This window comes from Myotis myotis, unplaced genomic scaffold (genome assembly GCF_014108235.1).
Source record: "Myotis myotis isolate mMyoMyo1 unplaced genomic scaffold, mMyoMyo1.p scaffold_m19_p_3, whole genome shotgun sequence".
Lineage (NCBI taxonomy): Eukaryota > Metazoa > Chordata > Mammalia > Chiroptera > Vespertilionidae > Myotis > Myotis myotis.
Window position 1 is genome coordinate 170819765 of NW_023416335.1, and position 22658 is coordinate 170842422.

Below are 22658 nucleotides of genomic sequence, written 5' to 3' on the forward strand. Positions count from 1 at the left end.
TTTTTTCTTTTTCTAAGCTCTACTGATAGAGCAAATAAGGTTTCTAAAATTTGTATGTGAAACTACATTTTCATGCTTAAATGTATTTAGCTCTTAGTCAGCCCAATTATTTTCTTTGGATATTTTAAATTTATTTTGTCTTATTGATTGTTCAAATCTGTAAAGACAATGAGATTTTTCACCCATAACATATAATCAAAATATATGAAAATAAATTTCAGTTGAAGAGGTCGACTAATTCTATCTCAAATAAGTATTAATTATATCAACAAATTAAAATGTGGCTGCATTGGCCATTTTTTCAGTAATTAATCTAACATCTTTCACTAAGGATTTCTGCTTAAAAGCATGAATTAGACTACCGAGGTTTTCTTGTTGTGGGTCTCTAGGATTCTGGCTGATATTTGAGAACAGACTTAGTTATAAAAAAAAAAAAGCCCAGGAAATCTCAACTTTGAGTCATAGTAAATGATCCAAATTCTAGACTTTTATGTACTTAACACAAATAAAGCAAACAATAATAGGCAAAGGAGGGAAAGTCACACAAACACATGTTGTATTTTCTTACTCTGATCAAAGGAATATCCGTTAGTTTTTCACTTGTATATGGAGACAGGAAATTCTGATTTTATTAGTTTTAAGTGCACTTTCTTTTCTTTTTTTTTCAATTCACAAATAACATTTATTAAGTTAGAAAATAGAAGCTATGATTCCAAAACGTAGACTAACAACTGGGGAGCATATCTTGTTGTTTTTTCGTAAATGTATATTTGAAGAGGTATTTTCCTACTGAATCCAAGGCCATTTTTCCTTAAATGAAGATATGTTGGAGGTGATGGAATCCATGATGTCTCTGCCACCCCCAATTAGGTGTAGTTGGAAAACTTTTACTCTCTTTGAACTTTGAGGATTTATGTCCATTTCATAGAAATTCTTAGTAGTATATCTGCAATGCACCTACTTGCCTGTCAATCATGAACCTAGTCACCTCCCCTCCACTGCAGGCATATTTGATCCTAAGACCTAAGGGGATTGAGTTGGATGATCTCACATAGCTTATCTTCATCTTTTCTAGTTAAAATAAAATTCTCACTACTTCTCCCTCCTACTCTCCATTCGAATATGTACACATACTGCCAAATTCTTCATCTAACTTTCACTTATCAGTAATCTAAATACTTTTTCATGTATGTTAGTTTAATGTTTATAGTTTCATGTTTAATGTGCAGATAATAATAGATAATAATACCTTTTTAAAGAGGGCTATTATAAGGATTAAATGAATTAAGATATATAAATATGGGTTTCAATAAGTGCCTGGCACACTTTACTGTTGATACTATTGTTGTTACTACTGTCATTATTTATATTTTAATCTTCTGTAAAGGAAAATTATTTTCTTCTAAATAAAGCAAATACCTATATTAAAATTCATGCACAACAATTAAATTCACAGTAGTAAACATGGTTCTATTTTAAAACGTCTCTTACAGAGCCTTCAAGAAGCAATATATTTCTGTTTCATTTTAAGTCCTTTTATAGTTGATATGCATCTCTCTCCTCTATGAAGTACTAATGACCTAGAGCTATGGTCTTCGGACCTGGAAGTCAGTCCTTGTTTTTTTGGGGGGAGGTGCTTATAAGATCATATGTTTTAGAAACACTTTGACATTCAGAATCATATGTGGAATGAAATGAACTTGTCACTGATACCTGACATTAAAGAGTGGTGTTTTGTTGTTGTTTTTCAAAACAAAGGCCACTGTAGCCAACTCGTTTGGTAGGTCCTATTGTCCTCAGGACTTTAATTTGATTCCCTAACTGATGTCGGGGCAAGACCTGCAGCCATGCGTTTCAACAAAGATGCTTCTCAAGGAATGAGAAGATCTGAGGAATGGAATTAGTTAGAGCTTTCACCCTTCATTTGCTCTTATTCCTGCATGGTGGCTTGTAGCTACAGGATCGCTGGTGGGGAGTGGCTGCAAACACCAGCAGACATAAAGGTGCAGGACCCAGAAACAAGGGGAGGAGACAGATGAGTAGCATGTCACTGCAATTTAATGGGAGGCTTCCCTTTTTAAAGAAGAGGGGGAGAGGGAACCAGGAGAAGACAACATGCAACTTCTGTTATACATGAAGAACAACTTTGCTAGATAATATATCTGTCTCATTTTCTGTGGATGGCGATATGCAAATATTAGTTTCAAAATGAGTATTGCCTTAGCTGAGAGGAGATTTGTGGCAATTACACAGATATATCAGGGAAGATCTCACTTTAGGCCCAACCTCCTACATGTATGAGCATATGAGCATTGTGTGTGTGTGTGTGTGTGTGTGTGTGTGTGTGTGTGTGTGTAAAATGTTAAAATCCTAGAAATGGTTTAATGTAGCTTTTTTGCTTGACTATACCAATTTTCAGTTTTCCTATTTTAGTATATCAGGGGCAGCTGGGCAACTAAAATTGTAGACATCCAGCCACCTAGGGAATTTCTTATTTGAAAACATAAGACTCTTAGGCAGAAGAGAAATGATTCATTTCAAATGGGTTCATATTTTAAGGGGGAGAGGAAGAAGGTGAATGAAGTATAGAAATGTAGAGATGGGTAAAACAGAAATTGGTGAAAATGGTTATCCAAAGGGAAGAAAATAAGATGAGCAAGAAGAAATGCTGAGGACCACTCCGTGTGCAGGGGAGAGAAAGAAAGAGAGGGCTCGTTAGGAATCTTATGTCCCACTGTTCTGAGTTTTTGCCAGTTTTTGTCACCAGGTAGTCCTTAGAAATACAACGGACTCTTTTGGCTGACATGAAATTAGGCTGCTTACAAAGAATATTAAATCATATTATCCCAAGGAGAAACTGAAAATATAGCAGTCTCTCCTTTGGAAAGATGATCACAGGTGGCATTTAATCCTTCCCCTCTGGCTCAGAAATGCCTGGTCTTTATTTGGTGCTGCAATTTTGTGAGAGGACTTCCCCATATTAATTCCTGAGGACACATCTGATACCACAAACCTGTGGCAAAGGCACAGCAGATAGAATTGTCAAGCACTTGCAGAGAGAAAACACATGGGTGATAGCCGGAATATGTTATCTGGAAGTCAGCTCATGCTTTCGCTTCTGCATAATCCCTACCCTGTATCAACCTCCTGCAAGGATCTGTGTGTGGATGGTGTCACTGGGTGAGGTCATCTAACAGGGAGGGTCAGGGTCTGAGTCATTTGGAAAAATTTAGCTACACAGTGAGGGCAGGATCACAGAGGTACTCTACTTAGGTCCTCATGAGCAGGAGATTAAAATCACAATAGCTCTAAAGAGATTCATTTAAATAAAAGCCAGCCAGGAAACTTGAAGGATAAGAAGTAAATCCCCCCTTTCTCCCACGCTCATCTCCCTGGGAAAGGAGTCATTAATTCTTCATTACAGGGTATCCCATAATCTCCCCATCAGCCATGTGGGAGCTATTTGTCTATGGGTACAATTTTGTCACAGTTTTCTTTAATATAATTTCACTATCACCCTTAAGACTCTTTGTTTCCTGTGTGTGCAGATAGAATTGAATTCAAGGCTTTTTAATGTGACATGTATTTATTCATTAAGTGTGACATATTTCCACTGAATATAAAGTAACCAGACAGACAATAGCACTGTATCAGTTCTGCTGTTGTTTCTTCCATGAACCAACGTCATTAAGCAATGCCATATTGCCTGGCTAGTGTGGCTCAGTGGTTGAGCATCCTCCCATGAAACAGGAGGTCACGGTATGATTCCAGGTCAAGGCACATGCCTGGGTTTTAGTCTCAATCCCTAGTAGGGGGCATGCAGGAGGCAGCCAATCATAGTTTCTCATTTATGTTTCTAACTCTCTCTCTCTCTCTTCCTTTCTCTGAAATCAATAATATACATATACTTGAGTGGGGGGGGGTCCCCTCAGCCCAGCCTTCACCCTCTTGCAATCCGGGACTGCTGACTCCTAACCACTCACCTGCCTGCCTGCCTGATCTCCCCTAACCACTCTCCTGCCTGCCTGCCTGATCACCCCTAACCACTCTGCCTGCCTGCCTGATCACCCCTAACCACTCGCCTGGCTTTCTGATGCCCCCTAACCACTCGCCTGCCTGCCTGATCACCCCTAACCACTCTGCCTGCCTGCCTGATCGCCCCTAACTGCTTCTGCCTCAGCCCTCACCGCTGGGGCTTCATCCGGAAGGACGTCTGAAATGACATCTGGAAGGCTGTTCGGCTGTCCAGTCTAATTAGTATATTACGCTTTTAGTATTATTGATATATATATATATATATATATATATATATATATATATATATATATATATGAAATACCATATTATCCAGCAAATATTTTACCTAAAAACATTTTCTGCCCACAATATAGCCAAGAATAAAGAAGTGTCAAAACATACAGTATGCATATGTGGAAACACATGTACTTGTTCCTACCCAACTCTAGCCACAGAACTAATAGACGTAATTTTGAAAGCTCTATTTGCGGACCTAGCCTGTGGGAAAGTGGTTATCTGAAAACCAGGGAGGGAGCTAGTGCGGGTGCAGAGGGGACTGGGTGTGGCACACAGATGTGAGAGGAAGAAGTGGCAGCTGCACCCGGCAAGAGAACAATGACAAAATATAGACCCGACATATCAGAAAATGTAGCCAACTAGAGTCATGGGGTACAAAATCTTCCAGGCCTTTTAGTCATTGAGCATTTCACTCTGTTATAGCATTGTGTAATGACTGCTGGGCATAACATGACCCTGAGTGCCAAAAAAGGTTACATCTTTTTTAGTGTACTTAATTGGAGATGTTAACAAAGTGAACTACATTTAAAATTCTTTCCAAATAAAAAAAGTAAAATATTTTTGAAGCTTTCATTACCTAGATTATACCTTAAAATGGTACCCTCGCCGAAACCGGTTTGGCTCAGTGGATAGAGCGTCGGCCTGCGGACTGAGAGGTCCCGGGTTCGATTCCGGTCAAGGGCATGTACCTGGGTTGCGGGCACATTCCCAGTGGGAGATGTGCAGGAGGCAGCTGATTGATGTTTCTCTCCCATCGATGTTTCTAACTCTCTATCTCTCTCCCTTTCTCTCTGTAAAAAATCAATAAAAATATATTTAAAAAAAAAAAATAAATAAAATGGTACCCTTAATTCTTGTTGAGGCTACACAAGTAAAGCTTTACTGCAGATTTTATTCATCTATCCTATCACTCTCTCCACTGAATATGTCTGTTTCACTTATTCACATATGCATGAGAAGATATTAAGAATATGGGATTAAACAAGACTAAGCCTTGGTTTCCAGGTTCACTTTCCTTCCCTTGATACAGTCAATGCCAGACACAGTCCAGTTTGCTAACTATAGGCCACCACTTAGGGAGCTCACTGAAGTAGAAATGATATATGTATTCTGGAAGTTTTCTGAAAACTAGTGGGACCATGACTAATTCATGCTTTTATTCTTTTTAAATTGGAGCCTTAGTAAAAGGTCCTTGATGGAAAAGGAATTCTGTGGCATCCAGAGAGAGGAAGGAAAACTATGCAGAATCGATGTGACTCAGTGCGCATCACCCTGAAGACGGGGAAGAAGAAAAGCATAAGGCTGGGCGGGGTAACCCTCTGGTGTGCGCCTGAAGTGGCAGGGGCACACCTTCATCATGTACCAGTATTTGTAATCAGCTGTGTATGCGGCCGTCTTCCTAATTACACGGCACCGCCCCAAATGCTGGGATGGCATCTTGTCTATTTTTGAAGTCCTGTTCTAGGCACCTTGCTGAATCCAAATGTGTTGAGTTCAAAGAAACATTCTCTGGGGGTTGGTATGTAGTAAGAAGAAATGGGAACTATAGGTCTGCCCTAATGACCAAAACTTTTGCAGAACGTTTTAACAGTTTGTAGCGTCCCCAGTTTGTCTTTTGCGTCCTCCCTCTTGTTTTGCAGCGGAGCTCAACTCTCAAGGGCCTGAGCAGCCGGGTGGCTTTCTGGAGCCATTCTTTCTGGGAAAGGATTCAGGAGGGACAGAGTGGGTCCAGGCAAAGTTAGGACAGAAACTGGCTCTCAAGGTTATCCCTGATTTGGCCCCGAACTTTTCCAGTTCTGCAGCCCCCCTATGACCTGCTGACCTCTTCTCTCATTCAGCTGAAATGTAATGTTTCTATGTTTTCATGTAGAGAAGAAAGCATATTTCCTCCACCTGACTTGAACAACTTATCAGTAAATAGTTAAAACTTCTAGCCTTCTAGGCTTTCATATAGTAATGGAACATTGGGATTTCTCACCTAAATTATTCTGGAAAAGGTAGCAATAACCGCTGCTGCTGCTAGTAATAACAGCAATGAATGCTGATTCCTCACCATGCACTGTGCTAAGAATATCACATGCATGATCACATCTAACCTTTGCAGCAATGTTTTATCATTATAGTTTTTTAAGATGTGGAAACAGGCTTACAAGAGAGTAAGTAATGTGCCCAAGTAAGTGTGAAGCTGGAAGTTGGAGTTAAATTATCTGAGTTCAGAGAGGGCACCCTCATCACTAATTATTAGCTAATAATTTTTAATAAATGGCACTATCCTCACTGGAAAAGTTATACCACTTTATTTTGTAGATGTCACTACCCAAAGCAAAATCAACTCCTTTTCTCTAAGATTTTATGTTGGACACATGCCCTGGCAGGTGTGCTCAGTGGTTAGAATGTCAGCCCTTGCACCAAAGGATCTTGGGCTCTATTCCTGGTCATACCTGGGTTGCATGTTTGTCTCTGTCCCTGGCCGGGTGCATGGGGAAGGCAACCCGTCCATGTGTCTCTCTCACATCAATGTTTTTTTCTCTCTCTCTCCTTCCATGCCTCCCTCCCTGCTGATACTCTCTAAAAAGCAATGGAAAAAATATCCTTGGGTAAGGATTAATAACAACAAAAAAACGACAACATAAAACAAACAAAAAGAATTGTAGGAAACTGAAGGAAATAACCACACCACATACTTGCAAAATACGATCCCCTTCTCGAATCCGGCCATCTTTGGCAGCAATGCTATTTGGATCTACCTGCAACAGAGAGGACATACATCTTCAACCGGATCTGCAATTTCTCCCCCCAAAATTTAAAATTATGGTTTTAAAAAATATTTCTAAAAACCTGGTTCATGATTCTCTTGATTTATAGAGTGCATATCAAATTTTTCTCTGTGAAAAAAATTACTGGTTTTACAGCCACATAGTATTTCATGGTGTAAATAAATGTATCCCAGCTTTTTTATCCACTCACTCCTCTACTGCTGGGCACTTGGGCTGTTTCCAGATATTGGCTATTGTAAAGAACGCTGCTATGAACATAGGGGTGCATATATTATTTCTGATTGGTGTTTCAGGATTCTTAGGATATATTCCCAGAAGTGGGATTGCTGGGTCAAAAGGTGGTTCCACTTTTAATTTTTTGAGGAAACTTCATACTGTTTCCACAGTGGCTGTACCAGTCTGCATTCCCACCAATAGTGCAAATGAAGATTCCCTTTTCTCTGAAACCTCGCCAGCACTTGTTGTGTGTTGATTTATTGATGGTAGCCATTCTGACAGGTGTGAGGTGATATCTCATTGTACTCTTACCTTTTCAACAGCATGGATAGACCTGGAGATTATCATGCTAAGTGAAGTAAGCCAGCCAGAGAAAAATAAATATATCTGGAATCTAATGACCAAAATAAACTGGTGAACAAAATAGAAACAGAGGCATGGATATATGGAACAGACTGACAGAGGTCAGAGGGAAGGAGATTGGAGGATACTGGCTGAAACAAGATGAAGAGATTAGCCAAAAAACATACATCCATAGCCCATGGACATAGACAACAGTGTGGTGATAGCCTAAGGGAGGGTGGGCAGGGGCTGGGTGGACATGGGTAAAAGGAGGGGAAAATGGAGGACATCTGTGATAGTGTAAACAATAAAAAAATTATACGGAAAAAAATCGTTGATTCTAAAAATGTAAATCAACTGCTTTAGAATTAATAATAATACAATTAAAAAGACTAGAGAAACCTTGATTTGAAGACCATTTTTTCCTTCCCTCCCTCTCTTTCTTCCCGCCTGCCTTCCTTTATCTGTTCTTCCTTTTTTATATCCATTCACTCATTTCTGTAGCCCAACTGTCAGACATGGTCTTCAGCTGATTCTAATACTTCGGATTCTCTGGACCAAGAAAATTTACTTTCTACTAGGGTGATTTTTAAATCCTGCCTTCACTGTCTTAGAAAAGCTGACAGCTATACTGTTAAGTCTATACTTTTTAAAGGATTTCTGTCTCATGAGCACATTAATTTATAAAGAAATTTATAATCTATGTTGCTTCAAAATTAAAAAGTCCTACCCATGTAGATTATTACTAGACACTAAATATAGGGTGAAATATATTAACTAAAATGTTTTAGAATAAATAGATATTTAGGGCACTTAAGATTTTATCAATATTTTAACACATCAAACTTAAGTGTTGACTTACAGTTTACTGGGGATAATTCCACCTATCACATTTCACACGATGGCTTCAAATAACCATTTATTTGAGCTTATTTCATCAAAGTTTTTGTTGTTGTTGTTGTTGTTGTTGTTGTTTTAGCAACCTATTTCAAGTGTTGCATGAGGTTGATCCATCCTATCCAGATGTTAGATATTACTTGTTTATTAGGTGGTGCCACCTAATAAATGAGTCTTAAGTGATCAATCAAAAACATGCAAGAGGTATAAGAAAAACATTTCTTCCAATACATGTGTTCAGTTCCTGTGGCTTGTTTACTACCCCTGGAAAATAAAGTTCTAAAGCTGACATATTTAAATAGTAAACAGAGACTTACTAGGAGGAAGTGAGGGGTGATTAATCAATTGTAACCTGTTTAGAAGCCATTCACAATCTAAAACTTTGTCCTCAGAACTGTTATTAAACTAATATTAAACTTCTACATTTGTCCCTCTATACATATTACAAAAGAGAATCCTGCAGGTGTTTTCCTTATACTTGCTCACCATAATTGCAGGGATTATCATAGCTGTACATTAAAAAGATGCATATAAACTAGATATTTGCTATAGATTTTTCCATTGCAAGAGCCAGTCAGTAAATTCTTTTTTAAAAAAATTATCTTTAATGTTGAAAGTTTACAGATGTCCTCTTCCTTTTCCCTCTTTGCTCCCTCCCCAGGCCTGCACCACACTATTGTCTGTGTCCATGGGTTATGCATATATGCATATAAGTTCTTTGGTTAATCTCTCCCCGCCTCTCTGAGATTCATCAGTCTGTTGCGTGCTTCAATGTCTTTGGGTCTATTTTTTTTATTAGTTTATCTTGCTCATTAGATTCCACATATAAATGAGATCATGTGATATTTGTCTTTCTCTGGCCAGTCAGTACATTCTTTGGTAAAGTGATAAAGAGTAGCATTTACATTTATAGAGCTGTATAGTTTTCTAAGTGCATTAATTACATTATCCTTTACATTGTCTAAACATCTCTTTAGAAACAATGAGATAAGCATTGTTGTACTAAGTTTCTAGCTGAAGAAGCTGAAGCTCAGTATGTCAGGAAATGTTTTCAAGATCATGGCCAAGAAAACTTGGAATAGCAATTAGTATCTAGTCTACTTTCTGCATATATATATACACACACACACATACATATACGCACATGTACATTTATTTATACATGCATATATGGAGGATTTAGATAATATATACATGTACATATGCATATATACATATATTTACATAAAGAGGTGATTTTTAATCTTAAGTATATATAATTACAAAAATCATACCTTACCACTTCTCATAAAATGATTCTTTTGGGAGTTAAAAAAAATCACCTATAATAATAAATTTTGCTTCACAATTTTTCAAAGTAATTAACACGAAGGGTGTTTCACATTCAAGTACCTCATTTTTTAAAGAGTAATTATGGGGTTGCATAAAACAAACTAATAGATGCATGCCTTGAATATTCAAATTTATTAATGCTGTCAGCAGAGTAAAATATGTGATTGTTGTGAATATTAGATTTAGAACAATTAGTCAATGCTATTGTTAAGAGCACTGATAGAAGACACAGTGGAATGGAAGGACAAATGTTTGCTGATCAAAAACTTTGCTTGACTTCCTGCATACTTATGGGCATTTATTCAAATTTAGACAATGTTACTATTTTTGCTTTTTTCCCTTACTGGGATTCTGTGGTGAAAGATCTGCATTAAACAAGCTGATAATAATTACATTACTTGGGCAACATCATTTACTTTCCTAATTGAAAGTGACAAGTGTTGGAACATGGCCAATTCTTCACATTCAAGCCGCCCAAGGATTTTCTCATGGTGAGTCACTTTACACCATTCCTCACAGCCTCCCTCCTCTGACCTCGCTCCACGGCCTCTCTTACCTCGCTGACATAAATGCCGGTGTCTTCTTCATCATCCGTGCGGTAACAGACTGTCAGGCCCAGCTTCTCTTGACTGCTAACACGACACAACTCGACCTCCTGAGAAAAACGCACGCACAGCGACATTTATCTCAGAGAGGAATCCCACAGCAGAACGGAGTTTCCCTGGGCTGTTTTCATAATGATTGCCCAACTTCTGAAATTAAGTTGTTACCAAAATCATCAAAATAGACCTTCAATGTTCATTTCTCTATATTTAAGCCAACGTTTCCAATGTCATTGTATAGTTGGAAATGTGCATTTTTTGCATGAAATCATAAGCTTAAAACTCCTTAGAAATCACACAATGAAGTATAAGTAAATGTGCATACATTAATATGATGGAATCAATAACATATTTGAGAATGTCCAAGTAGATGGCAAAATGTTCATTAAAATATTGAGAGTCACTGTGTCTTTATTTGTATTTTAATAAAAAACAGTTCAAATAAAAAAGACTATATTAGATTCTACATTAATTCTTCTTTTGAGTTCTATCCAATAAGATAATAAGCAAGTATTTTGTGTGGCTTAGGTCAAGGTTTCTATTATTTGGTAGAAGTTCTCGCCCCTGAGATGAAATGGGTTCATCCAGACTGAAGGGAGAGACCTATCAACAGTCATGTGGGCAGAGGCAATGATTCAAAACGCAGCAGTAAATGAACAAGGAAACACCTTTACTGAAACACATGGCTAAGAGGCTTAGAAAGTCAGTCCTTAGGTAATGTATATTGAATCTATTTCCTGATTTATGTTCAGCAAAATAATAATAAATTTCAGTGTATTTCAGTTTTATATCATGAAATAGACTTGTACTACTCTCGGCAGCAGATGACTTTAGGATAAATTGCATAATTCCAAGGACTAAAACACAAATTGGAACTCTCATCCTGGAGCACCTGTTCCAGTTGGATGGAGAATATAAGGCCCTTTAGTAAATCACCCGATGAGAAAGAACAAAGTACATTTACATAGAAACTGGCATCTGGAATTACATTTCTAGAACTCGGGCCCCGTGGGAACTGCAAACGTGCCTGTCTTGCTTACTGCTCCTTCTCCATTGTCTACAGCAGGGATGCACTGAGGGCGGACACTGGTTGAAGGGTGATTGCTTTTATTTCAAAATCTGTCCTAAATGCTTGTAACTTTCTGTGAAATAATAATTAAGTCATCTTTCCTCTTTTTTAAAATAATATTTTTTATTGATTTTTAGAGAGAGGAAAAGGAAGAGGGAGAGAGAGAGGGAGAAACATCCATGTGAGAGCAAAACATGGATCAGCTGCTTCCTGCACGCCCCCTACCCAACCAACTGAGCCACACCCGCAAGCGCAGTATTGCCTCTTAATTGAAGGTTGATTGTGTGTGTGTGTGTGTGTGTGTGTGTGTGTGTGTGTATGAAAATATTTCAAAGATTGGTATTAATTATTAATAAATAATCCACCTAACTGTCTATAATCTGAAATAACTACCAGGCCTAAATAAAGAAAAACTCACTTTATTTTAAACAAGAGGATACTTCCCAGTATATTCTTCGTTACATTTGAAGTAGCTTCCCTTTCAATTTTGCATTTCAGTGAAGTCTTTGTCTTTGAATAATAATCATTTATTTTAATGACATGCTATAAACCACAGGTAAATCCTTAGCAAGGGTAAACTATCATAAGCTCCAGTGACCAATAATTTCACAGCTAATATGAAATCAAATAAAATGGCAATCTCCTATCTTGAGACATGCACTTCAAATTGGTGAATTACATAAAACAATGAATGCTGACTTTCTAACTGGTGGGCAAATATACTCTAAATCACATTACAATGATTAAAAAGGGCATGGTGTATGCTGAACAGTAAAGAAAAAAAGATGAAAAATCTTTTCACCTAAAGGAAGAATTGGGGGGAAAAGTGATATGATTTGGCACCAGAAGCAAAAAGTAAAACCGAGCAAGGATATTTGCACAACTGGCAATAATTAATGCCTCCAGAGGGCAAGACTACTTGACTAAAACTGGGACATTAGGAAGGAATTACCACAACAAAAGAGCTCCAATTACAGCAATGAAGTACACAGTTGAGGAGTAAAGAAGCTTGTGATTCCTAAGAGGCCTACAAGGAAATCTAAACACCCATAAAGAACTGAGATTGGGACCTTTAAATTCAAGCAAATGAAGAGCCTTCGTTAAAAGCTGAAATGCATTGACTTTTAATGTCCTGCCAACAGCACAGGAGAAAGTCCCTTCCCAGTGGGAAGTTGTTTCCCAGGGGAGCATTCCTTTCCTGAGTGTGTTCTCCACGTGCTCAGTGGTGTGCCCTGGCTTCATGACTGTTTAGAAGATGCATATCAAAATACTTTCCAATAAAATGGAACCTATACATTAAAATAAAAAGGGCTGCCCAGCTGGTGTTGCTCAGTGGTTGAACGCTGACCTATGAACCAGGAGGTCACGGCTTGATTTCCAGGTCAGGGCACATGCCTGGGTTGTGGGCTCAATCCCCAGTGTGGGGTGTGCAGGAGGCAGCCGATCAATGATTCTCTCTCATCTCTGGTGTTTCTATCTATGTCTCCCTCTTCGGTCCTCTCTGAAATCAATAATAAAATATTTAAAAAAATTAAAAGGGCAGAATCTACCCTTTTTACCACAGATAAAAGCATTTACCCAAGAATCACAGGGGAAAGAAGACTAAGATCCTGAGGTCAAAACAACTTTTCAATATTGTCGTCATATTGGACCTAAGCGAATGGGTGAAACAGGTCTCAGTGTTCCCTACAGCACCTTTGTTTTCAACATCTACTTTTATAAACACTTAGCACCCTCAGAATTAATTTGATCTCCCTGAAGTTCTTAAGGACTGCCTGCCTGTCTAGGTAGCCAGTAGTGTTTCAGGTGTGCCACCACGATTACCTGTCTGCTAAAAATATCTGGGGTTTGGTATGATCTTTCATTCTCTTAAAGTAGCTCTTGAGTCATAAAGATAATTGATAAGTCCATATTTCTTAAAGGGATCATCATTAAAATTACTTAAAATGTGGGCCATCCAGAGGTCAATACATACTAATAAAGACTGAAAATACCAAGCTTTAATTCAAAAGATGAACTTTTTGGTGTCTCGATTTCAGGCTCTGAAGGAAACTCAAGTGCGATTCCCTGGATGCCACAAACCACCACCGTACACCAGTCCCAAGTGTGGGCCTGCATTTCTTTCTCTGGTTGAGAATGCCTCAGACACTACACATTTCATATTAGTACCCAGATGCATACGCTTTAGAATCAAAGTTCCTTTAATTGTATGACAAAATAACTAACACGCAGCTACCTGGAGAGCATGTTGTTTGCAGGAGGCAAGGGTGGCTTGGTCAAGCCGGATTCTCTGAAAGGAATGCTCGGGCACGGGTTGCATTTAGCATTCCCCTCACAGTGCACCCAGACTCTGATTCCTGAAGAAACAACCTCCGGTAATCGAGGATGCTTTCCCTAACAACGCCCCTACCTTTCCCCCGTCACAGGGAAGCTGTTTGATGAAAGACATAAAAGTGAAATGCTACCTTCTGCACATTTTCTGCACGGAGACGATCCAGGGGCGTATACAAATCAAAGCCGAGCCGATGCTCCCCATCCATAAGTCATTTGTGGCTGCGGTGGAAGAAGCACTTCACAGGTCTGGGGAAGCTACATTCATTTTGGCTTCCGTGTGCTTTAAGATGCTATGTTCTGGGAATATGTACAAAGTCCCTTTAAAAAATCAAATCATGGTATCTAATCCTGTGAGAAATTGATTATGTGGAGGTTGAGGGTGGAGCCTGAGATTGAAGTTAGAAAAGCTTGCTGTGAATCATCCTTCTAATCTTAGAATGACAAGAGGGGGGATTTTACATCAATCCGTTAGACGACAGTGCTGGGAAATGTATCTATTTTTTATAATTGGATCTAGGGAGAAAGTAGGAACTTAAAAAGAAAAAAACCATGACGCTTGCTTTTGCTTTCTAGATAGGACTTTCCTGTTGGAGGAAGAACTGAGGCTTGCAGCTGCCTGTCATGGCTCTTGAAGCAAATTGTTTCTAAACTCCAAAGAGCCCAGAGGTCTGTGACACAGAGGTTTCCCCTGAATGAGAAAATTCAGAGGCTGCCGGAACTACTCAAGTCTGGAGAAGAGCCAGAGATAGACACGATGGTCACTGACGTTAACTGACAATCATGGAGACGGCTATTGCGTCCACACCTTCCTTTTTATTTCATTTGTTTTGCTGCTTTTTATTTATCAGACAGCATATGGACTACTATACAAGTTAACTATTAATCATTGTCTTACATTTTGCATTTTTTAAAGATATTTTTATTGATTTCAGAGAGGAAGGGAGAGAGAGATAGAAACATCGATGATGAGAGAGAATCATTGATCAGCTGCCTCCTGCATGTCCCCAACTGGGGATCGAGCCCACAACCCCGGGGCATGTGCCCTTGACTGGAATCGAACCCGGGACCCTTCAGTCCCCAGGCCAACACTCCATCCACTGAGTCAAACCGGCTAAGGCTCATTTTGTATTTTTTTAAAATATAGTTTTATTGATTTCAGAGAGGAAGCGAGAGGGAGAGAGAGATAGAAACACCAATGATAAGAGAGAATCATTAATTGGCTGCCTCCTGCATGCCCCCTATTGGGGATCAGGCCTCAACCCAGGTATATACCCTTGACTGGAATTGAACCTGGGACCCTTCAGTCCACAGATAGATGCTCTATCCACTAAGCCAAACCGGCTAGGGCTTACATTTTGTATGTTGATTAGTAACTAGGAAAAAAGCCATACTTAGATATTTCAACAAAATATTTATTTAAAAAAGAAAGTGGAAAATATGAAAATTTTAACCATAGGTAAGAGAAGCCTACTGCAGCAATTTTCAACCTTTTTCATCTCATGACATAAACTAATTACTAAAATTCTATGGCACACCATATATATATATATAATTTCCCTACCTGGCAATTTAAAAAACAGGTATAATTTTGATTCATTCACACTGGAAGACTATTGTTATGTTGCCTATTGTCATTTTTTAAATTGATAGTCTAAGGGAAAAGAGGTCAGTGCCCCTGACTAAATAGTTAGGTATTGCATATTTGAAAATTTTTTTGGTATACCGGTTGAAAATTGCTGCTCTGCTGTGAAAATATTGCTTCAATGTCATTATCTCCTGGATAATGAAAACCAGGTATAATACTTAGTGAGAGTAAATAATAAAAGTCCTAGAGTACCCAAATTGCTATTACAACACTTCAGGCCATATAGCCCAACTCCAAACATTCATAACAAGTAGCTGCAACTAGTAGCTAAGTCACGTTTCATAGAGACATTAGGGTGAAAGCAAAAACAATGTGACGAACACTCACATCCCTAACCCAGCCCCTAATTCAATCATTTCTTTTTCAATTATTTTGTGGTGAAATGTGGGTAGTGTTTAATTCTCAAATACCTACTCTTAGACACCTTCTGGATTCTTTGGGAAATAATACTGACACATTTTTCTAGACATAGGTGTCTGCTTCTCACTATGGGCTCCGCATTGCCGTAGGAAGCCATACATTATTCATTTTGAATGAATTTTATACTTTAACAAAAAATAAATATCAATAATGGATGTCATGAGTTCTGGGCCAGGGACAGAGAATTTGGTGAGTGTGAGAGATGGTACGCGAGTTTTGTATTGTTACTTCTTCAGTGCCAACTAGAGAATCAGACCAATTGTCCCTTAATGGGCTTTCTCCCAGTCCTGCTCTAAATCAAAGAACAAAAGCATGGGAGGCAACAAGGGAAATACTTTTGTTTATATCTTCAGATAGGTTATTTTTTTCTATTTTGATTATGTATCTTTTGAGAAAATTGAAGTTGATTTTAGATATTAGGATCATGTGATTTACCTTTGTAGGAATCCAGAAATACAGTTTTCATATTTGGCTTCTGAGTTTTTGTTTGTTTGTTTTTTAAGAATTTTTTTCATGGATTTTTTAGAGAGAGGGGGGAAAAGAGGGAGAGAGAAAGGAACATCGATGTGACAGGAAACATTGATCAGCTGCCTCCTGCATGTCCCCCACTGGGGACTGAGCCTGCAACCCGGGCATGTGCCTTGACTGGGAATAAAACTGACGATCTTTCACTGTACAGGATAATGCCTAACCAACTGAGCCACACTGGTCATGGCATTGACTGCTGAGTTTTGAACAAACATTAAAATGATCATTTGTTAGCTTACTAATGGCATTGCTAAATATCCAGTCATTTGTGGCCAGATTTTGTGATTTATACGTTAGCTCCATCAAAATAGTTCAACATGCCATAAGCAATGTGCAGAATAGACTATTTCTAAAATGTCATTTCCACAATTGCTTCACTTCTAAAACATCCACTTTAAACACTCCACTGTCTGATCAGCTCAGGTACTCTTGCATTCCCACTCTTTGCTCTTCCATTAGACCTGGAACCTAATGACCCTTCTAATTTTCACTATCAGCAATTCCATTAGGCCTTCTCCTCTCTCCTTGCCCAGCATGGAATCCTCAGTTAGTCATAATAATCTGTTATAAACATTCACAACTCCCTTATTTTCTGAGTCTACAGTATCACTGAGTGAAGGGCCAGTCAATCACAGTTAAGTCCAATGATTCCCTTCCTGTATTCCTACCTGAGCAGCTGTGTAGTCCTGGAGAAAAACACACAACCACGCTTATCACACTGATGCTTCCACTGTAAATGTGTTACCACTGTAAACTCATCACTTGTCTAGTTGTACCTCTTTTCTCAAATGTCCAACAGACCTTGCCCACTCTCATTGACAACCTCACCTCATAGTTCATTGGACACTGGTAGATAATTACCACCTCAACTTCCTATTCTCCCAGACTGATATTTAACACCCCTTTTCTCTGCTACCATGCCTTCTCTCTCTTCACTCTTAGGTGATCATCCTGTTCCATGCTCCATGGAGAAAAAAAAGTGATGAAATTGAACCAACTGCACCTTCCCTCCACTCAAAGTAGCAATCTAAATTCATCTGTAACCACCTCGCTGTTTATCCCTCTATTATAATAAAAGAAAGACACCCAATTCTTTCACAAGGCAATGCCTCCCCTCATGCTTTATTATTCCTTTTTTATTTTTCAAGAGTTTTTCTCATGGAATTATTCCTTCTCTTTCTCTTGTGTCATCAGTTTGTCTTGTTAGATCATTTTCATTGCTATTAACCCTCCCCTCCCCCCAAATCATTAATAAATTCACATGGGGTGGCTAGGAGGAAATCCAATAGAGATGGTGATCAGCTTTAGGTTGGGGTTGTTGGAACAACCTAATAAAAGTGCCTTGGAAGAGATCAGAAAATTGTCCGTGGTGTTCATCAAAACCAAATTTCCAAGCAGAGAACCTCTCAATGAAAGAAGACAGAGATAGGCAACAGCATGTTACGATAGAGGAGCTTTAGTAGGTAATGAGTATGAAGCTGAGGGTGTAAGATTTGGGTAGATGAAATGGCATGGTGAAAAATAAAACTGGAGAGGTAAACAAGGGCCCTACCCTGGAAGGATGACCACACATGTTAAGTAACTTGGAATTTTTGCAAAAGTAAAAGAGGAGTCATTGTAAACCAAATATAGCCTGATTTGTAGTTTGGAAATATGGCTTCAGCAGAAGCACAATGATCTTACTGGTTCTTATACTATTCTTTAATTCTCACCTGGGATGGAGCGTTGGAGGACTTCCAGGAGAAGAGTGTGTTGGGGTGGCAAAATCACTGCTTGAAATGAGAGAGCCTGGTAGAAGTATGTTATGTGGTAAGATGCTTGGAGACAAGAACAAAGTTGAGAAGCTAATGTTTGCTGTAATGTAAACGGAGACAGTGTGATTAATACAGGACTCCAAGAGAGAAGGGCTTGAATTGAAAAATTTCTTGGTATTCTTTTCACCCTTCACAGTGAACTTAAAAAGAAGAAATAGCACACTGAACCTTTACATGGAAATACGGTCCATTCTCTGAGAGGCTCAAACATCTATTGCCATATTGATGGTGCTGCTTTTCACCTGGTCCTGCTGGCTATTGTATCTCCACTCCTGGCATCTGTAAATTGTCTTTTCTTTGAATTACTGAAAATAGCTTTTTCAAAAGAAAGTGTTAACAGCATTTCTTTGAGATTAGCTATGTGCTCTCCACAAAGTAAATGGTCAAAAGGACAGGGTGTGCCTTTGTGCCTTGGAAGTCCCTGATTCAATGACTGCACTTCTTGGTGACATTCATTGTCATGCGTTTGAGCTGGCTATGTTTTCATTAAAGAAGATACCGTCTACTTTTGGGATGCTGTTTTAAAGTAAACAACAACAACAACAAAATAGTCCATCATTTTGAAGAGGCAGGCATTTACTTGAGAAAGGTAAAATATCTATCCTTTACCTAAATATAAGGATCTATATAGACAATCCATAAGTATTCCGGGTGGCAAAATAAGCATTACAGAAGAATAACAGCAAAATTGAAACATTCACAAAATGATCCTCTACCCTGGCCAGGTAGCTCAGTTGGTTAGAGCATTGTCTTGATATGCCAAGGTTGGGGGTTTGATCTCTGGTCAGAACAGATAGGAAAAATCAACCAATGAATGCATAAATAAGTGGGACAACACATCAATGTTTCTCTTTCCATTTCTCTCTTTCTCTAAAATCAATTTAAAAAATTATCCTCAAGAGTACCTTCAAGGGAATTTAGTAAACTCGGACTGAACTAGGTTATAAATATCAACATTGGGTGCCAAGCTATGCTGGTAAGGGTTATCATTATTTTATTTAATGGGTAACAATGTCATTGGCAGCCATCATTTTTGAAATACTGGAAGCCCTGTTAAATATTTGGCAGAGAAGTTGAGACACTACTTGCCCCTTGAGGTGTAGGACATATGGGTAGGGACAAAGAAGCAAAAAAGGCAAAATGAAGAGACAAGGGTTGCAGTCTAATATAAGTCTAAGAAGGAGTATATTTAGGTTTGGCAGGATTAAGATTGCTCCAAAGGGCACAGAGTTTAGGAGGAATAGTTATTGTGAATTTGGGCTAAAATTTAATGAAAGGAAAGAATGTGGGCCATGTTAACAAAAACTACTTTTTGAAATTCAATAGAGATATTAATCTAAATTTATCAAATAACATTCCATTTATTATGCTTCATGTTGGGTCAATATACTAACATGCAATAGACTTTTTTGGTGTGAACAATAGTGTAAATATACTATTTGCTTCATAGTGGGTCAGATTAATTGTAAAAGTCACACAGACACTACATTACAAAACATTACATAGAATAAATCTGTGTTCTGAAAGTGGATCAAAGAAAGAAATGTTTCATGTTATTATATTTAATACCCAATACTTAAGACATTGGTTGAAAATATAATCAAATAATGAATTAAATTATTTTCTTGTTAGAAAATCCATAATATTGTCTGCCTTACTATGATCATCTAAAAATATGGTACTCTGTTCCAGCATCTGATGATCAGTAAGAATCTTGATCCACAAGATTACTACTTATTAAAAGATTCTGGTATTCCACATCTCAAAATTAATATCACAGTGTAAAATCACAAATCTCTTTGTAAACACACAGCGATTAATTGTAGGTAACTAGCTGATTCTGAATTCATGCATTATACCATATTTGGTAGGTTCTACATGTTGCCACAGGCCATGAGCCCCACGTGTCCAAAGAGTTCTTTTGATAGCACAGACTTCAGATTTTTCTGTCTCTTCTTTTTGGAGCTGGCTCTCCTACTTCCTTTTTAATGCCAGTCTATTATGATACATGAAATGCACCACATCCTTATTGTACTGGCAATAAAATTCTAATAGCATGCATTACAACCAATTAGTAGACCTGAATATCTCCTGATCTGATGAATGAGAAAGGAGGGTCTACATTTATCTATTTCAGATATTAGACATTAAATTCCAGACTAGGAGACGCCCGAGTTTATGTTAACACAACAGAAATTGGTCAATCCCCCTCAGAACTTCTCTTTATTTAAAAACCATTCAGGAACTTTTCCAGCATGTGTTATTAGGGAAACACAAAGGGAAGATTAACAAAGCAGCAGAAGAAGGGGAAATAAATAAACCTGTTGACAAGATGAACTTTATTTCCATCAGCTGGTTACTGGAGCAGGAAATACAGGCTTTTCTAATGAAGTGCTGGGCTATTCAACTTTTCTCTAAGCTCTTTCATAGTGGGGGGTGGGGAGCTTTTTTCGTGGTCATCATAACAGGAAAAGTACAAGACTTTTAAGCCAGTCAAGATCCCATAAATGTCATAAAAATTGTCCCAAATTATTTTTCTTATTCTTTTTCCTGTTTGGTAAAGTAGCATTTTCATACAATTAAATAAGTTCACATTCCCTCATAGATATTTCTGATCTAACCAAGGAACCTAAGCACTAAAATAGATCTATTACAAAATATAACAAAAGATAAGGTTATAAAATGTGGAACTAAAAGCTTTGTGTTTTACTCAACATTTTTACCTTTTCTTCAAAACACTCAAAATATTTGATGAGGTGTTTTTTGTTTTTGTTACTCAAGAAGCAATATATGCATTTTAAACATGCCCAGTCTTAGAAAGGAGAAAGTTCATTTGGGGGAGGTACTGTACATTCTTAAGTTCTACTGAAGCTCCCACAAAATGTATATAACATTACTTAAAGGCATAATTGCATGTCTGCATATGTTCTAAATTTGATCAGGGCGCCTTATCTGTACCCATAGCTTCATAATTAAAAATAGACTGTAATATTTATCACAAATATTATCTTATCATGTGAGCTTGTAAATTTTCATAAGAAAATATATATATATATATATATATATATATATATATATATATATACACACTCTCACATATGTATCGATTTATTCTAGATAGTTTAATTTCCCCAGTGACTGGTGCATAGGTATGTAATTGTGTTTGTATAATCTGGATGCCAACTTGTATCATCTTAAAGGAATTTGAGTAGCATTTTATGACCTGAGATAGATAATTAAATACAATAAATAATCAGGTTAATTTTAAAATTTTTATTTATTTAACATATTTATTTATTAAAATTATTTACTCAACTATTTGATGTATTGCTGTTTCCTTGGGCTTTTGTGGAGAATGCATGCTTCTCTACTTGCTACTAACAAGATTAGTCTGATCATTTTGGCCACTTGAAAATTAATTTCAATCATTGCATTATGTATTCTTCAGCCTAGTTTGTTAACTACATAAGAACATGAATCATCAAAATTAACCTGACCTACATCAGCATCTGTTCACTACCACATAATTTATAATAGCAAAGCATCATAAATGTCCTCTATGTCCAAACTATCAGAGTTCTTGAATACTAGTAAATAAGGGAATATGTAAGTGGTGGGTTTTATGACTCTGAAGAACTTTTACAATATGAAAATGATCATGATAAACACTACATTATAAAGCAGCACACAAGTTTACATAACATATAACCTCTCCTCCTCCCATCCCCTTTTTTTTCAGTCTTCTAATCAAAGAAAAATTCCTGGAAAAAAATATGAGTAGTTCACTCCAGTTGCTGTTATTATAATGATAATTCCTTTCTTTTTAAATATATCCTTTTATTTACAAACACATCTTCTGTGAGCACTTACTTACTTAGAATCAGAAAATAAGCATTATTTCAAAATACAAATATTAATTATTGAAAAAATTAATAATAAATTCTATGTATGTTATGAAGTTGCAGGTTTCTATTCCTTCCCTTCTACACAATCATTTTTTTTTTTTTTTACTAGAAAACTGACTAGAAAGCAAGAAAATAATGTAATTTGATCAACTCAGTGGAGTGAGAAGAAACTAAACACAAATGTCAAAAGACACTACGTGTGAGTAAGAAGCTCAAGTGGCTGTACGGCATGTCTCACCTAATCCGTGAGCAACAGAGAAAACTACTTAATAGAATAGGGTCTTTGGAAAATGAGGAGTAGTTGTCTTGAGGCCTTATCTAATAAATAAAGAACAACATGCAACCCTGGCTGGTTTGGCTCAGTGGATAGAGCACCGGACTGCAGATTGAAGGTTCCCAGGTCTGATTCCGGTCAAGGGCACATATCTCAGCTGCAGGCGACCCAGGTCCAGTAGGGGCATGT

The 22658-nt window shown here is 37.7% G+C and overlaps 1 protein-coding gene across 1 annotated transcript in view; it reads right to left on the reverse strand.

Annotated features, from left to right (window-relative positions):
• PDZRN4 (PDZ domain containing ring finger 4) overlaps positions 1–22658 on the reverse strand; it is a 348106-nt gene that overhangs the window by 13269 nt on the left and 312179 nt on the right. The window contains exons 6-7 of the mRNA XM_036301789.1: positions 10435–10533; positions 6999–7061 (exon numbers count right to left, since the gene is read on the reverse strand). Of these exons, the coding sequence (XP_036157682.1) occupies positions 6999–7061; positions 10435–10533 (162 nt within the window). The remainder of the gene's footprint in view (positions 1–6998; positions 7062–10434; positions 10534–22658) is intronic.